Source organism: Sylvia atricapilla, chromosome 2 (genome assembly GCF_009819655.1).
Source record: "Sylvia atricapilla isolate bSylAtr1 chromosome 2, bSylAtr1.pri, whole genome shotgun sequence".
Taxonomy (NCBI): domain Eukaryota; kingdom Metazoa; phylum Chordata; class Aves; order Passeriformes; family Sylviidae; genus Sylvia; species Sylvia atricapilla.
This window is the reverse complement of record NC_089141.1, coordinates 79,411,177-79,427,824: the sequence shown is the minus strand read 5'-3', so window position 1 is coordinate 79,427,824 and position 16,648 is coordinate 79,411,177. Positions and strand designations below refer to the sequence as shown.

The window sequence follows — 16,648 nt, the reverse complement described above, 5'->3', positions numbered from 1 at the left end:
TAAATATGACTAAAACTAACATGGAAGTTTTGTGTAGAGCTTTTGCAGAGAGCTGTGGTCTGTGTTTTTGGATTTTATGCAGTGCAGTGTTTTTGGGAATCAGGAAACTGATTTTCAGCTACTTCACTGAAATCACTAGCTTTTTCTGAAACTTCTATTTGCTTTGCATCAAGCTGGTAGGACTTTTGCCTTGTTAAAATATTTCTCCTGTGGACAAAGTGATACTTGAAATATGAGTGTTGTTATTTTCTCAGAAGTCAGATGATGAATATATATACTATTTAATAACCATTCTTTCTAGACAGAAAAGACTTGTATGTGGAATGTAATTCTGTATTCTGTTTTAGTTTGCAGTTTTATAGGTAACGGACTAACATACTGTGTTATTAATATTCATTATATTTCCTTAAAACTTTTCAATTAATGAGTATAGTCAGGCCTGTAGTTAAAACTTCATAAAATTAAGTGGGTAGGATTCCCCAACAGTAAGTTTCAGGCTGCATTTTAAGGAGCGTCTTGATTGTTCACATTTTTAGGATTATTTTTGTGACATTAATTTAAAGCTAACTGCCTACACCAATTAGTTCGGGTAAGTTATTAAAGCACAGAAATTTGGCACTGCCTCCCCAGTTAAATATACAGGTCTTGCATCAAGTACTAACATGCTTTCTAAAATCATATTTATTTTATAATTACTAGAATACGGTTAAAGCTAAGTGTGCATATATATTCACAGTATGTGTACATATATGTATGTGTATAGTTTTGCAAGTTGGAAAATCCTGACAAAACACTTGGTTGTATCACTCAATATTGATCCACAAAATCTCTTAAGAATTTATTTCTCTTAAGATTTTTTTCTGTCTATAATTTTACAATTTCAGCAATTTCTGCATACTAAGAAATGGTAGAATATTATCAGTGAATGAGAGTGTGAGTTAATTTCTACTTTTTTTATTTTTTTTTTTTTGAGAATTTGCTATTATGAGGTTAGGCAGGTTTGAGTGGTTATCATTAAGCAAAATTCCTTTGTGATTTAATATGATGGAATGTGCTAAATTTCTCTAAACAATAAGTAGACTCTCAAGAAATGAGTTGGAAATTAATATACATTTTATTTTTTTATAAAATTTCACAATCAAATTTATCTTCTTGAGGACTTTGACAAGTAAGGTTTCATTAGTGCCAGGAACTGCTGCTGAGACTTAAAATAAGTGTGATAGAGAAAATCATTGAAGCGTTGGTATGAGCAGGGGATGAACTACTCCCTTTGTAATTTCTGTTTGTGTGTCATGTGACTTTTTTTGTCAAGTACAATAATTATTTTAAAAAAAGTTTGGGGACTCCGCAAGTTGTTGTTATTTGATGAGCTGCATGACTAGTGGGACATGTGGGAGGGATTCACATCCATGGGCTTTTGCACAGATGTCAAATGTCGCCCACAGTACGCCAGTTTTGGGCTGACAGTAAAAATGCCATCTGTATCGAAAAGTGCCAGACAGAAAGTGCATGAATTTCATCATACAGCTTATATGGTACTTAATATACTTTCCTGTGCTTTCTCACAGCAGGCACCAGGATTATTTATTGTGAGCAAGATTTTTCAAATGCTCCAAGAGTCTGTCTGTATCTGACTGCTGACAGAGATGAGCTGGGAAGCCTGCTAAGCTTTTCTCTTAAGTTTCTGTTGGGGTACAGGGGCCTGTGTTGGTATTTAAGTTTTGCACTACATCATAATTAAAGCTGAAATGCAGAAAGTTAGAAGGCTTTTTATAGAAAGCAGTGGTTCCAGTGCTGTCGTTGTCCTGACTACTTGGTGAGCATGTCACTGTTTCAAGCCACCACTGCAGTAAGAGTGTCTACAGGATCAGTCATAGGATTCTGGAAAACACCTTGCTTCATCTTTGTTATATCTTTGTTTGATGGACGAAAAAAAAAAAAAAAAAAAAGCTTTCTAATCAGTTGAAAGCACATTTTGATCAGATTTTTAAAGCCATTTCTTTAACTTAATTTTTATAGACACCGTCCTGAAAACATTTCATCAGTCTTAATGCTACTTTGGAATATTTAAGGCAACATCAACACTTGCAGAAATGAAGACTCAGGATTAATCCTGAAGTTTTTTTTTAAACTCCACCAAAGCTGAATGTACATTGTCCTTTCTATTTTTTTCCAATAGAAGGTCTTCAAAAATAGGATCATAAAACAGTATTCTTAATCCTCCTGACATTTCATAAATAGCTTCAGAAAATGCTTAGTACCCAGCAAATGATGTATTTAAAGTCTTTATAAAAAGTACAGTGGCAAAAGTATTACACAAATGCAGGGATAATAATCATGCCTACTACTAATCAGCCACTGTAAGTTTTGTGGTTGAACTGAAATGCATGAGGTGAAACTTTTTTATTATCTCCATCCATATTTGGGCTTTGTTGTTACAAGAAAATAAGGAAAGTAAATTGGAAAAATATCTCTCCTAGCAAAGGTCATGATCAAAACTGCAGTGTGGAAAAAATTTCAATACAATCAAGTCTTCAGATTAATCCTTGCATTTTAAGCCTTTTTTCTTCTCTAATCCCATCAGCATTAGATCCTACAAGTTCACACACACAAGTGGAAGGAGATTTATTGAGTTTAGTTCTAAAACTGTACAGACTTAGAGTCATAGCAAGAATATTCTCTGCCATGAAGTGTAACAAGTGCATTGGTTTAAAGCTCTTGTAAAATGTAGTTTTAACTGTCTGTTGGGGATGGTTCTGTCCTCTACCTTTTATGGGACAATTTCTGGCTGAAACTAAGGCTCACAAGTGTGCCTTCTCTCCTGCAGCTGTTTCTGAGGATTGCCTGGCATACTATCTCTCAGCCCATCCTGTTTGTGCTCAGAGTTTGCATGGAGAGCGTATACTGTGACCATTTCATACATACACAGAAAGCCTAAAATTAGAATCAGTGTCTTTTGTTTCTCAGGGCAGCTTTTAGGCTATATTATTAAAAATGATGGACAGATAAATTTTTCTAACCTTAAGAATTTCATATATGTGATGTATGGGAATCTAAATTGACTAACTTGTAAGCAAAGATTCAATCCTTTGAAATCTCACGTGTTTCCTATTACACAGTCTTGTTATGTGAAGAAGAATTGCTGGCAAGAAGGAAGTATTTGCAGCAGTGGGATCATATACAGTGACCAGCCTTTGTCCTGGCATGCAGATGGGGGAATATGAGTGATTGTCATCTTCCTGATACAGCAGTGCTGCACAGGAGCAAAGTTAAAATGGGGCTGTGGCCAGACAAGGTAGTAAAGTCAGTCGCAGGTGACGCAGGTTGGCTTGGAAACTCTGTCCTTTTGCTTGTGCCTGGTCAGAGTTGATCCCTGAGGAGAGCCAAGATCAGAATACATGCTGCTCCCTTGGGAATCTTTGCTGGCTGGTATCTTCCTCCCCACCTTTTCTTTGTACCCTTGCAGAAGTGGCCTCTCCCTCAGTCATAGGATCGTAGAATGGTTTGGGTTGGAACAGATTGGTAAGATCAAGCTCAGCTGTGAACCCAGCAATGCTGTGTTCACCACTAAACCACATCCCTAGGTGCCGTATCTACACGCACATCTGCTTGTCCTTCCCCAGGCTGGTAACTCCGAGGATGCATTCCTGCCTTTCCATTTGTTTGACCAGTTCAGCTTTCAGGAGGTGGTAGTCACTGCACTCCTTTGGCATGTCTGAAAACTGGAGGAGGAGGCACAGCTTTGCCCCGTCTCCACTTCAATCTCAGTTTGAACAGCCGTGGCCAAGCCCAGTTTCTGCAGTCTGGAAATTACCCTGCACAGCACAAAAGAGCGCAGTGATTTATACATCAACAGTCGCTTTTCTTGCCATAACATCTCATTGTTCTAGTTCCCTAAATCTGTAATTACATGTCTTTGTCCTGCTACGTGCTGCTTCATAACAAATATAATTCTTACACTGGCTTTGTGAGTGAAAATAATCCTGCTCAATTAGCACAGATCATAAACTTGAATTGTGTGGAGCAAGCAGTTGTAAATGATGGATTTGAAATTTGGGGTGTTGCATCATTCTTTAATTTAGTGGGTTCTCTCCCACCAGTACTTCATGCTGGTGGCTCCTTTCGCCAAGCCAGAGGTCGGAGGTCACCGACGCCTACAGCTTTGTTCTGTGTGGGCCTTGATACTCTTAATTTAAAGTTTCCAGGAAGGCTGCCTGTGAATAAGATAGATTTACTACGTGTGCTGTTTAAATATTAGCACTTGGTGTTCATTAGGCAAGAATTGTTTCGCTTGGTTTTTCAGGCTGATTCTCCATTAAGGAAGATCTTTGGAAAGTGCTGGCAGGCAGGAAAAAGAGGAAAGAAAGTCAGTCTTTTAGGTCTGTGCATTTGAGTACATTGGTTGTGTTTCTGGCTATTGTTCTAAAACATGCACTTCTTGGCCTTAATTGAAACAAATATGTCTTGATGGAGAGAGAAACAAACAAACTTGCTGTGGCTTTTGTCCTTGTGAGAGCATGACTCCTCATTTTGTGGATTAATCAATACTATAAGTAATTATTTATATTTTTCTTCCTTGAAGAAGTGGTCACATTTGCCTGTTAATTAATATGAGTGGGAAAGACAAAATACTATGTCTAACTGCAAATATTAAAGCTCACTACCAGTTTGTGTAAGAAGTCTTCTCATACTAAGGGAAAAAAACATACCCGTCTTTAACTACTAGCACAAAAAAAAAAAAAAAAAAAAAAAAAAAAAAAAGCTAAAATAATGGCAGTAATGGTGGAATTTGTGAAGAGAAATCATTGTAGAGGTAGAGACATGGTCACACTGTCTTGGATATAAGTGTTTTCCCCAGAAGCATGCGTGGTCCATGGATCAGCTCTGTGCATCGCAGGTCTGTAAGTGTGGTCCTGGCTGAGTGACTGATGTTCCTTTGTGTTACACTAGTAATACCAATCAGCATGTTAATATACTGTTAAAAGTCCAAGATTTTTCCTGTCCCATATGGCTGTTCAGGAGGATTGAAAGGTTATTTTTGTCATTCTCTCTTGTCCAAAACTAGCCAGATATGAACAGGAATAGTAGAAATATTAGCAAAACAAAAAAACAGAATCATAGCTCACAAGGTGCTTTATTAAGTGCTCTGCATAGCTAAATGCAGTGCACAGAACAACAGTGCCTGCCAAGAGAGATGTAAAATCTGCTAGAGTACCCAAAACTGGGATAAGGACTAAAAGACTCAATCCATCTGTAATTTCCAAGAGCTAAATAAACATCTTGTTGATGTTGAATCAAGCCCAAACTATTAAGATTTGGTTTGCTCAGTCTGTCATTTTGGTTTTGGAAACTGTGTTTATTCCTGTCTGTTCACTGCAGTTGCTACTTTTCTGCATGAGATTTTATTAAGTGTCTCAAATTTTACTTTTTTTCTTCTCCCATCCCCCTCCCTTTTTTTTTTTCTTCCTTCCTTTTAGATTCCTTCCTGGGCAAGGATTGGTACTATATCCACAGATAGGAGACAAACTGGATATTATATGCCCAAAGGTGGACTCTAAAACTATTGGCCAATATGAATATTATAAGGTCTACATGGTTGATAAGGACCAAGCAGATAGCTGTGCTATTAAAAAGGACAATACACCTCTACTTAACTGTGCCAAGCCAGATCAAGATGTTAAGTTTACCATCAAGTTTCAAGAGTTCAGTCCTAATCTCTGGGGCCTGGAATTTCAGAAGAACAAAGATTATTACGTCATATGTAAGTTCAAACTTTCAGTTGTTCATTCTTCTAAATATAATTGTTCGTCATTTTGCATGCTGTCTTGTACATTATAAGCAAACTAAGAGGAATATGAATGGGTTTGTATATTTTTTCTGATTATGATTTCTTGCTGGCATATTTTCAGTATGGTTCCTGATTTCCGAAGGGTCTCTGTCTCTTTTTTCCTTGGTTTGTGTACTTTGATGCCTGTAAAAGGAGGTTTTTTTTTCCTTGTGCATGGTATTGTGTCCTGTATTTGCATTAGAGGTTATGTCCAGCTAAACTGATGTGTTTCCTGCTCACAGCCCTGATGATGTGCCATGCTGTTGGCTTTGTCCTTGGGTTCTCTTATGCCAGGAGTAGGAGCTAGGGGTATGGTGGTCCAGCTGTTCTCAGGGTACCCTGTGTGACGTGGCTAGCCATTGCTCCAGGTATTATGGGGACTCTCACAAGAAGCATCTTTTGGCCACTTTGGTGCCAATTTTCGCAGTGTAGTTTCCTCACAGGGCTTACTGGTAAGGGCCTGTAATTGAACATGCTTTTCCTCAAAACATACCTACACTAGTCCATAGAGTAGCTAGGAGAGTTCTTGGGTAAAACCTAGATTAGCATCGTCTTGAATTTTATCTTTTTTCATGGTCCTGGCTTGCAAAACAAATGTGCATGACACAGGCCTCTGTGCAGCATGCCACAGTGCAGCAGTACAAATTTTGTGTGAGTTTCTGAACAGGGATTTACGGCCGAAAGCAAGTCTGGAGGTAGCCACTGTGTTCAGTGATTCAAATTACTTGTGATGTGTAAAGTTAATGCTGTGAATCAGGAGTTAGCATAAGCTGAGATCTCAGCAGTATAACAACAATTTACATTAGTTTAGGTTTTGTCATTGTAATATTATGCCCTGTGGATGTCATTTAGCCCCATGGGCACTTTTGAGCAAGTCTTGAGCAAGTATCCACAGTTATTAGGTGATGGAACAAATTCTGTAAATACCTGGCTTTTCTGCAGTTACAAGGAAGTTAGATACCTGTATGTCTTATTTCACAGAACCGTAGAATAATTTGGGTTGGATGGGACCTTTAAAGCTCATCTAGTCGAAGCCCCATTCAGTGTGCTGGGACATCTTCAACTAGATCAGGTTGTTCAGAACTCTGTTCCCAGGTATGGAGCATCTACCACCCCTATAGGCATCATATTCCAGTGTTTCACAATACTCACTGTAAAACATTTACCCACTATACCTGGTCTTAATCTATCCTCTCTTAGTTTAAGACCATTAACCCATGTCCTGTCACAACAGGTCCTGCTAAAAGATTAGTCCTTGAACATGTTTCTGCCACCTCCTTGAAAACTGGAGTATTGACAACTCTTTCATGTACTGTCTGCCAGTGTAATTATTTCTTAATTTCTGATTTTAAAATATTGGCAGTTTTAAAAGTGCTCTGATCAAGTACTTTTAAAGTGGAAATGGAAATTCATTCAATATAAATTTAAGCATACTTGCCAGTTGTATCCATAATGGTACATGGTACTGTATAAACCAGGTTGTATGTCACAGAAGTAAGAATTTACTGCATTATTGATATTAATTACTATTTTCAGAAATTACTGAGTAAGAGTTACAGGAGATACAAATCACTTTTTTATTTTGGTTTCAAAGATTGTGTAATATAGGCACTTTCTGTGTTTAGCTGGGGAGTATATAAGAATGTGATCCTACTTAAACAATATTAACTTTGACAAACTTCCCACTGAAATCCAATTCGATATTTACTAGAGTGAGAGTGACAAAATTATATGTTGAGAGGTCGTTATCTGTAAATCCAGTGAAAATGTGTAGTGAAAAATGATCATGCTCAAATATTTGGCTTAAATGAGGAAATGTGCTCATTATTTAGCGCTGCTTTTAAAAACATCCACAGAAGACCAACTGTAGTGGAACAAATGGCACTATTACAATTATTACCTGAAAATTATGGGCACAAATGGAGCTTTCTGATGCACTGTCAGTTCTGTCATATCTATGTCATGGATTTACCCAGAGAATTATTAAGTACATCTCATTTTCATTAGTTTTGTATAATTATTTCATTATAGCAATAAGACATAATAGACGTTGCATTTCCTGGAAGATTACAGTGTAACTTGGTTGAAAGAACTTACTCAGCCTTCAGTCTAATGCCTCAAAAATCACACTGGCCTAGCAATAATACCGGAGTGCCTCAGGGTATTACTTTTCCTATTCATTGTGGCATAAACAAATGGCTGACTTACCATTCTGTTGCTACTGACTGAGCTTCAGCAAGGGTACCCATACATTGTAATAGGCTGGACAAAAAAACACCCCACCCTTGAAAACCCAGCCATCCTGAAGCTGAAACGCTCACTTTCCTGTCATTCAAGGAGAAAACAATAAATTCAGTGATGTTGGTCTCAGAAGCACTAAGAGGCATAGAAAATTAGGCCAGTGCTCAGCTAGGACACCATTTTAGAGAGTACTGGAGCTAGGTAGGGTTTTAGCAATTTGTATTCAAAAGCTCATGACACAGCCTTGTCAGTGCAAGTTCTGGTAGTCAGGACATTTGCTGTCATTTTTATAAGTAATAAAATGCCTCTTAGTCATGTGTGCAAATCAGGCTTTAAATTGTTTGCATGCATTCCTATTCACAGACTGTAATTTTTTATTTTCCTTCCTTCTGTCTGTCTGTCCATCCGTCCGTTCTGTTTTGCCTTGCTTGTTTTGTTTTGTTGGGTTTTTTAAGGGGGTGGAAAAGTTGTGAAACGAAGACAGTGATGCATTTTATGTGCCAGCTTTTGATTTTGAAGTATTTTAGGACCTTGCATTCCCTCAACTAAGTGGCATCAAACAAACCTAGCACAAGAGCTCACTGAGCTCAGCATCTTTGCAGTGCTTGCTGTGGCTGCGCCTACAGCCTAATCTCACGCTGTTAATGCTGGCAGGCTGTTGTCAGCCCTTTAAATGTTTTGTGCATCGTCATGCACCTTTTATCATCTTGCCATTATTTGAAAACAGAGTTTGTTTTCCTAAGGTAATAGTATGTGGTTTGTGGAGTGTATTAAACAGTAAAATCTCTATTCATATTAGGTGGTTAGTCATTTTGGGATGAGGAATTGCAGGACAGGATGAAGCAGCTTCCTGAGCCCTTTAGAGACATGTGATTGCACAGGAATTCTTCAAGCCATAATTTTTATATCATCCAGATGGATTCATGATAGGTATAGCAGAAGGAGATCTTTTCTATTCACTGCTTCCCTAGGCCTAAGCATAGAAAATCTTCTCATTTCACAATCTACGATTTTTTAAAAAGTAAAAGTGTAGGTAAGTTTCTCATATCTGTTTTCACATTTAGTGGTACTTTAATAAATTAAAGAAAAAAAAGGTAACCCAATTTCTTGGCAAGATATTCCTCAATATGACTGCCAGTATCCAAAGAGTTAATTCTATGAACAGCAGTAATTGGAAAGATGATACTGGATGGTATTGTGAAAGTGAATAAATGATATAACAGAGTGTCCTTGCTTTTCTCTTCTTTGCTATCATCAATTTTTCGTTCCTGGGAAATGAATAGATTCATTTTCCTACAGTTACCTGATTTCTTTTCAGCAGAACTGGAGAAGGTCAAATGTACTTGAGAGCTCAGAAGTATTAATGTTTGATTATCCTAAAATATGTGACCATTTAGCTAACGTATCATAAGTCCCTAAGGAAATCCTTATTCAAATGCATGAAGGAAGATACATCATGCCCAACAGCATAAATATCTATGTGAAGGGCAAATTTGGGCAGAAGGGTGTGAAGATTTGCAACTCTGATGCTTGCATCAAAAACTCTTTTTATGGCTTTGCATGGTTAGGGAATAAAGAATAATTGTCTGCTGTTGTGAGTTGCTCAGAGCAAGCAAGGAGTATATTCTCAATACTGAGGAGATACTCAGTACTTGATCTGCAAGTACTTGGGTCATGGTGTCACTGCTTCAGTACCTCTCTCAGATGCAGATTCTTCTTGTTTGTCAGAGAGATGCATTAGCATAGTTCAAGTGCATTTCAAATACCAAAGGTGTACAGGAATTGTCCTGAACCCTTCCCAGTAAACTTGGCCTTTAGTCAGAGGGCCTAGAGAGCCTGGTGATGCACTGGCTTTGTGCTGAGGGAGCTCCGGGGGAAGCCTGTGGGAAGCTATGCCAGAGGGAAGGGAGCAGTGCCGCCTGCCTCCAAGCCACCGGCGAGCTCCTTAGGTAGTTTGGCCAAGCAAGCACATATTTCACGCCGTCTCTTCTTTTGCATAAATGAGGTTTATGGGCTGACATCATCAATGGTAAAAAACAAGTCACCTGCAATGAAATCTTCACCTGTTCCAAATTTGTAATAGGGTGACTTGGGACTTGGGAAGGGGCTACAGAATGGTTCCCTGAAAGATTCCTCTGTAAGGCTTGCTCTGCCTGGACCTCATTAGCCGAGCTTGCCGAGCTAATGATGCTCATTGGCTTTGACGTTGGCAAAATTGAATATGCAGTTTTCCTTAAATGTTTTTTTGTCAACTTTTTTTCAAGTGACCCACTTACATAATTGGCTTCTGGCTTAAATTAAAAAACCTATATTTATATATGTTTGATCCCTGACTGATTTAAAAGTTTATACTGGCTAGTAGCACTAAATTTGGGGTAACTGCTTTAATAGTACTGTGGCCTTTAAAATCAAAACAGTAATTTTGAAACTTTAGCATTAGCTGTGTTTGAAAAAAATTACAAGGCTTTTTATGTTTTCACTTTGTCATTCTGTTACAATTAAAGGGCAATAACTGTCTGAGGAAGAACATATTAAGGGACAATATAGATTGTGCCCTGAAATATGGCCCAGCTGGGAAGAATAAATCTCTTTGCATGGCCAAATAGATGTACGTTAAAATGTTATTTTAGTATTCTGACCAGTTTTTAAGCGCTGGCTAATCTGTCTGTCTGGGCATTCTGAAAACATTCTGAGGCAGATTTCAGCCTGCAGCCCCCATAACCTCCAAATCACCTAGTGAAAGCTGCCCAAAAGGAAACAGTAAACAGGTTTTCCTTTGTTAATGCCAAACTAGCTAAAATGGGAACAAATACCGTATCAGAAATTCAATTCCTTTGCTTTTGCAGCAAAGACATTTTTCCTGGTTTCTGTTAAAGACTCCGTGGTCCAGGAATCTACTTGTTTGAGTGGTTTTTTTGTGGTGGTGGTGATGGTGCTAATGAAAGCCAGTGTGATAATAGTCACTCTGATTCCATTTGTACAAAGATCACTTCTTTTTCTTTTCTTTTTCCTCCTCCTTCCTCAGAAAATTATATAAATAATTTCTCCTTAGTGTAAAATGATATCCAGAGGTCAGTCTTTGACTTTGCTGAAGAGTCTTTTAAGGGATGTATCAGCAATACCACTTAGCTCTTGTTGAATGAAATATAAATACAGCTTATACAAATAATATTATTAGAAAGAAAAATCACTGTCTGTGCAGCTTCAGATTTCTAACAGAGTCTAAGACCTGCAGGATTAATGGAGTCATGGTCCTTTGGGGTTTTGTCCCAGACCACACAGGTCTTGTAAGAGAATAAGGCTATTTTATATTGATGGACTTTGTTCATATTCGGTGCCATTACCTAGGCAATACCAATCGTTTATCTCCTTTAAAGTAGACAGAGATAGTTCAGCAGGAAATCTGTTATTATGTCTCTATTCCTAAGGGAAGGAAATGAAAGATAGGAATGCTCAGTTTGTTAATTGATGGCATGTTGTGAAAAAAATACAGTTATCTTCCCCCGCAAGTATTCCAAATAGATACAGAACCAGATGAAAATGAAGAATAATTGTTCAGGCTGGAAGAAAAAATTATTCAGAAAATACTCACGAATTGAAGAGGTTTTAAAATTTCATAGGAAGCTGTTTAATAGTTTTAGTCACTATTTTTATATCTCGCTTTCATAGTTCCTCAGAAACAGTTTGTAAATATGGGAAATATAATACATTCACAAAGAAAGATACAGTATTCTCCCTTAGAAGTCTTTATGTATGTAGGATTTGTAGTGCTTTGCAAAAAAAAAAAAAAAGCAGCTTAAACCCTGATCATCTCCAAAATGTGTATGTTTTATTAGATTTGCATAAACATCCTTAACATGACTACATATAGAAGAAGAATGCGCTGAGTGTGTATATTATCTTTTATATTCAGGATATGAGTAACCATTCAAATCAGGGGGGTGTGTATAGGAAAGACATGCCATACTATGGGGCAAGCATGGAGAAAGTATCTGTCTAAACTGAAACTTGACAGTGCACTACCACACTGAAACACAGCTTCTATTTTCTACCTAAGTTCAGTGATGATCATTTGGCTCATCAAGTGAGATGATTAGTCTTTACTTTATACAGTTGCTTGTATCATATGTGTTACATATTGCAATATTTTAAGTCCTAAAATAAAAGATGAGGAGGTGCTTAAGGATTTATAAAGACTTTAATGAAACTCATTTTAAAGACTTGAAATTGTTTGCCTCATTGAAGTCTTTATGTAGCTGGAATGGAGGGAAATATACTTCTGTCTGAGATCTGCATTAGCTGAAACAAAAGGCTGGAATGGTTAAAAACCAGGGTAAAATGTCAGTTTGGATTTTGTCTCCTGACTTCAATCAATCCTGGAAACCTTGGTTGAAGAATATTTCAGGATTTATTTCTGATAAACCAGACTATAAAACTAAGCCCTAATGGGCAATCTTCCAGGTTCTTTTTTTCAGTTCCAAGGAAACCATGCAAATATTTCTGGAAGTAAAAGCAGGATTAGGCTTAAGGTAGTCTTAGCTGTTCTTGGAGAAGAGTCCGCATTAAGCTGATAAGGCTGTTTTTTAAAAGCATGTTTGGATCTTTGTTAATATGATTTATCTGTTTTCTGTTCGGTAGATGAAGACAGCAAAAATCACTAAACCACAGCAGCAGAGTAGTCCTTATGTGCTCACTGGGCTGCTGTCAGAGAAACAGAATTCTGAATCCAGGTTCTGCCAGGAAAACTTAAAAGGATTTGTATTTCGAGTGTTTCATGTTAGCACATAAATGCATTATACCACAACAGCCCAGCTGATGGCAGAACCCCAGAATGGGTTGGTTTGGATGGCACCTCTGGAGCTCATCGAGTCCCCTGCTCAGACCTTTGCTCAAGCAGGCCCACCTGCAGCCAGTTGCCCAGAACAGTGTCCAGCTGAGTTTTGAGTATGCCCAAGGACACAGCCCCTCCTCCTCCTCCTCTGCAGGTGCTCCAGTTCCTTCATCATTTCCATGAGCATTTACTGCGCTTGCTCCTGTAAGTCCATGTCTGTCTTGTGCTGAGGAGCCTGTGACTGCGCCCAGCGCTGCAGGTGTGGCCTCACCAGTTCCGAGTGGTGTGGAAGGATCACCTCCCCAAACCAGCTGCCACTGCTCTGGCAGATTGAGCCCAAGAGCTGTTTGCCTCCTTTGCTGCGAGGGCACGTTGCTGCCTCATGGTCAACTTGGTGTCCACCAGGACCCTCAGGGCTTTTTTTGCAGAGTTGCTTTCCATGTGTTTGGCCCCAGCCTATGCTGAAAGTTGATTGCACGTGCCATCCAGAGGCTACCACAGCTGGTTCAGTAGCAGAATCAAGACATTAGCAAAATAATTTTCATTGCAACAGGAAAAAACCCCACAAAACTATTAAGTAATGTTATACTGTTAAACCCCCAGTGAATTTTTAAAAACTCTATGAACATAAGTATTAAAAGTATCAGTTCGCCTGTCTAGTTGTGACTTCAAAATGCCAAACACTGGCGGAATTAACATATCCCACTGGAGTTTCTTAAAATGAACTAAGGTGTGCCTACGTGATAATTTCTAAAGAAGCTAAACCTCTTAATTTCTTAATGGCAAGTGTTTGAACAGGAGGTCCTGTAGAATCGTGGAAATTCAGATTGCTTTATTTCTGCAGTGTTCCCTCATTAAGGTTTACTTTGTGGGTATTTTACAGCTCTAAACACAAACATAAGCATACTGCAGTCAAAACAGTGCTTAACTTCTGATCATCTTTGCCAAGTGTACAGTCATCCAATAGTATCATAATTGATCTCAGTACTAAGGTGCCAAACTCTGTGTTGCTGAAGGATGGTTAGATGATGTAAATAGCTTTTTGTGTTTTGCAATAAAGCACACTTTTGTTGTGCTACATGTAAAAGCAGGAGATGAAGGTATTTTTTTATTGAAGCAAACATGTGGAAAATTGCTCTAGATTGTTATAGTACAGAGCATCTCCCCTGAAAGGAATGAGGTTCATCTACAGGGCAAAGTCTGACTATGGCACGTTATTGGGGTTACTCCTAGACTCTGTGTGGTCAAAGCAAATAACATCATGTCCATCTAAACTGTTAGAACCATGAGACTGGCACATTTTCTCATCTATAGTGTTATATTCTAAACTGTCACTAGGCATTAACTCAGTCACTGGTGAAGTCCTACCACCTAGAGATGAACTCTGCCTCAAAATGATGTTTTCCACTTCAGTGCTACTCGTATAGCAATTACTGGGTCATTAATATCATTGCATGCAATTAGTGACAGTAGAATGAGCAAGAGGTTTGTTATTTATTTAATATGAACTTTCACTATAACCCTTTCTTACCCTAGTGCCACAGACAAAACCCAGAGATTTTCAAGGGAAGTGGACATCCTTTTAGAGTGAAGTTGAATTTGTATGATACAGAAAGTGGGTCCTCATTTAATGTTAAAGCTTCTGCTTTTGTTTCCAGCAAGCCCTCTTGTCATTAGCAACAATCAGTGTAACTTGAATGATAACTAATTCTATTAGTTCTGTTCAGCTGAACTGTTAAGCAAAGCTTGCTGTGGTAGTGGGAGACACTTCTCCCCGTCCATGAGAGGCTTTTCTTTTGTCAGTAGCGTGCTGGGAGAGAGGATGAATTTGCGTAAAATACCTGTTTGTGAATGGTGAAGTCAACTAACTAGTAATCTGTTTTAGATGCATACTTTTGGGTATACACTAAATACATCATAATTAGTGGGCTTACATCTGCCACAGTTACTTCAGCACTCACAAATATATAATTTGTTTATGTAAACTAGAAGCAACCATGTGTGCAGTGGATCATTATCTGACAACATTTCTCAGAGTATGTGAAATACAGAACTGAAATTCGTTTAGAAACGCTTAACTGTAATGAAAGACTCGTCGTTCATAGTGATACAGTATTGAGATGCTTTTCTGGTTTGTTTTTACATAATCTCTAAACCATTCCCAGGGAATTCTGTAAAGGGGCCCTGCACTTGACAGCAGTGAAGCAAGTAGGATTTTGTTGTGGGTGGGTGGAACCTGTGACCTTCAGTAATGGATAATAATTCAGCAAATAGTTTACTCTTCAGTATACTTTAGCTGTGGTATTCCTTAACCCAGTGAGAAAGTGGTGGTGTTTTTAAAATGATAGGCAGCAATAACCAGTCAGAGAATTCACAGGGTTTTTTTTATATTTTCCAGCTCTCTTACTGTCTCTTTTTCCCTTTATGGAAGGACTTTGTTGACATAAAGGGCTTTTTTGTTTGTTTCTTTACCACGTATATTTTTCTTACTTGGTGCCATGCCTCTCTGGAATTAATAAAATCATTCTGAATGTAAGAAACTTTACAACTCGCTCCCTATTTTGTGCTGTTGGATGACAGGAGATGTGGGAATGAGAGTCAGTGGATTTCCAGAGATGTCCCTGGAATCACACAGCTGGTATATACCAAAGGATATTACAGTGCAAAACGGATTGACTCTGCCTTGATTGCATCCTTCACATTGCACCCTCAAAAAAACCATTGAAACAGTAATATAATCTGTCCCTCTCTTAACATATGAATACAAGTAGAGACTTTTATGGGGAATTATATAAATACCCTTATATCATGAGTCCCATCTAAGTACCACAAGTCACGCTATTCACAGTTGGACAAGATACATTTTAGAGCAGTGGTTAGAAAAGTGAATTGCAAAGTTTTGCTGCAGAACCTTTGCTTCTTCCTGGCAAAAAAAAAAAAAAAAAAAAAAAAAAAAAAAAAAAAAAAAAAAAAAAAAAAAGAGGCCTGTTCTTTATTTTACTTCATTTTGTCCAGGTTTTAGCTTGACTGACGAGGGCATCGCTGCTTATTGCTGTAGAGAATATAATTTGTGGATCCTGTTTATATATAAATCCTGAGACATGCAGTATAGGACTTAATTTAAAAAACAAGAATGCAAAGTGAAAAAGAACAAAAAAGAATTCTTGTCCTTTCCCTTTCATTGAAGTTCTGCCTCACATGAGGATAGAGGGAGAAAAATGGCTGGCATCAGGAGTATTTATAAACACTCCATGAGCCTTAGTTTAAGGGGAAAAAAAAATCTATCTTAATTCAAAACAATGTGTGGAATAGGGTAGAATGAGATTTTTTTTAATGGTGTTTAGGCTGAGAAACTCCTCAAAATTCTGCTGCCATTTGGCTTTGAAAGTAGGGCAAATTAAAAAACAGACATTAGAAAAAAGCAAAATTATTGGTAAGCTCTTAAATACATTTTTCATCTTGGTGTCCTAAATTATATTGAGCAAGTTTAGCAGATTTTTGTTTCTTGGTTTGTTGGAGGTTTTTTTAGGATTATTTCTTTGCCTCTAAAAGATCAATAGAAAGTTTTTATTTTATTGTCTGCTGATTAAAAACACAGTCAACACATAATAGCACTCCATTCAACTATTCATAATGTGTTTACGTTTTAGTACTTACCGTCCGCATTTGGGACTGCTGACAGTTAAATTTCAGAGGAGAATTTATTTTTTTTAAAAAAAAGCAAAAGTTTCAGTGTCAATCTTATTTTT

At 37.8% G+C, this 16,648-nt stretch overlaps 1 protein-coding gene across 1 annotated transcript in view; it reads left to right on the top strand.

Moving 5' to 3' along the window:
* The window catches only part of EFNB2 (ephrin B2), a 46,048-nt gene that overhangs the window by 17,101 nt on the left and 12,299 nt on the right, over nucleotides 1-16,648 (top strand). Inside the window, exon 2 of the mRNA XM_066313509.1 lies at nucleotides 5,478-5,761. Coding sequence (XP_066169606.1) covers nucleotides 5,478-5,761 — 284 coding nt within the window. The remainder of the gene's footprint in view (nucleotides 1-5,477; nucleotides 5,762-16,648) is intronic.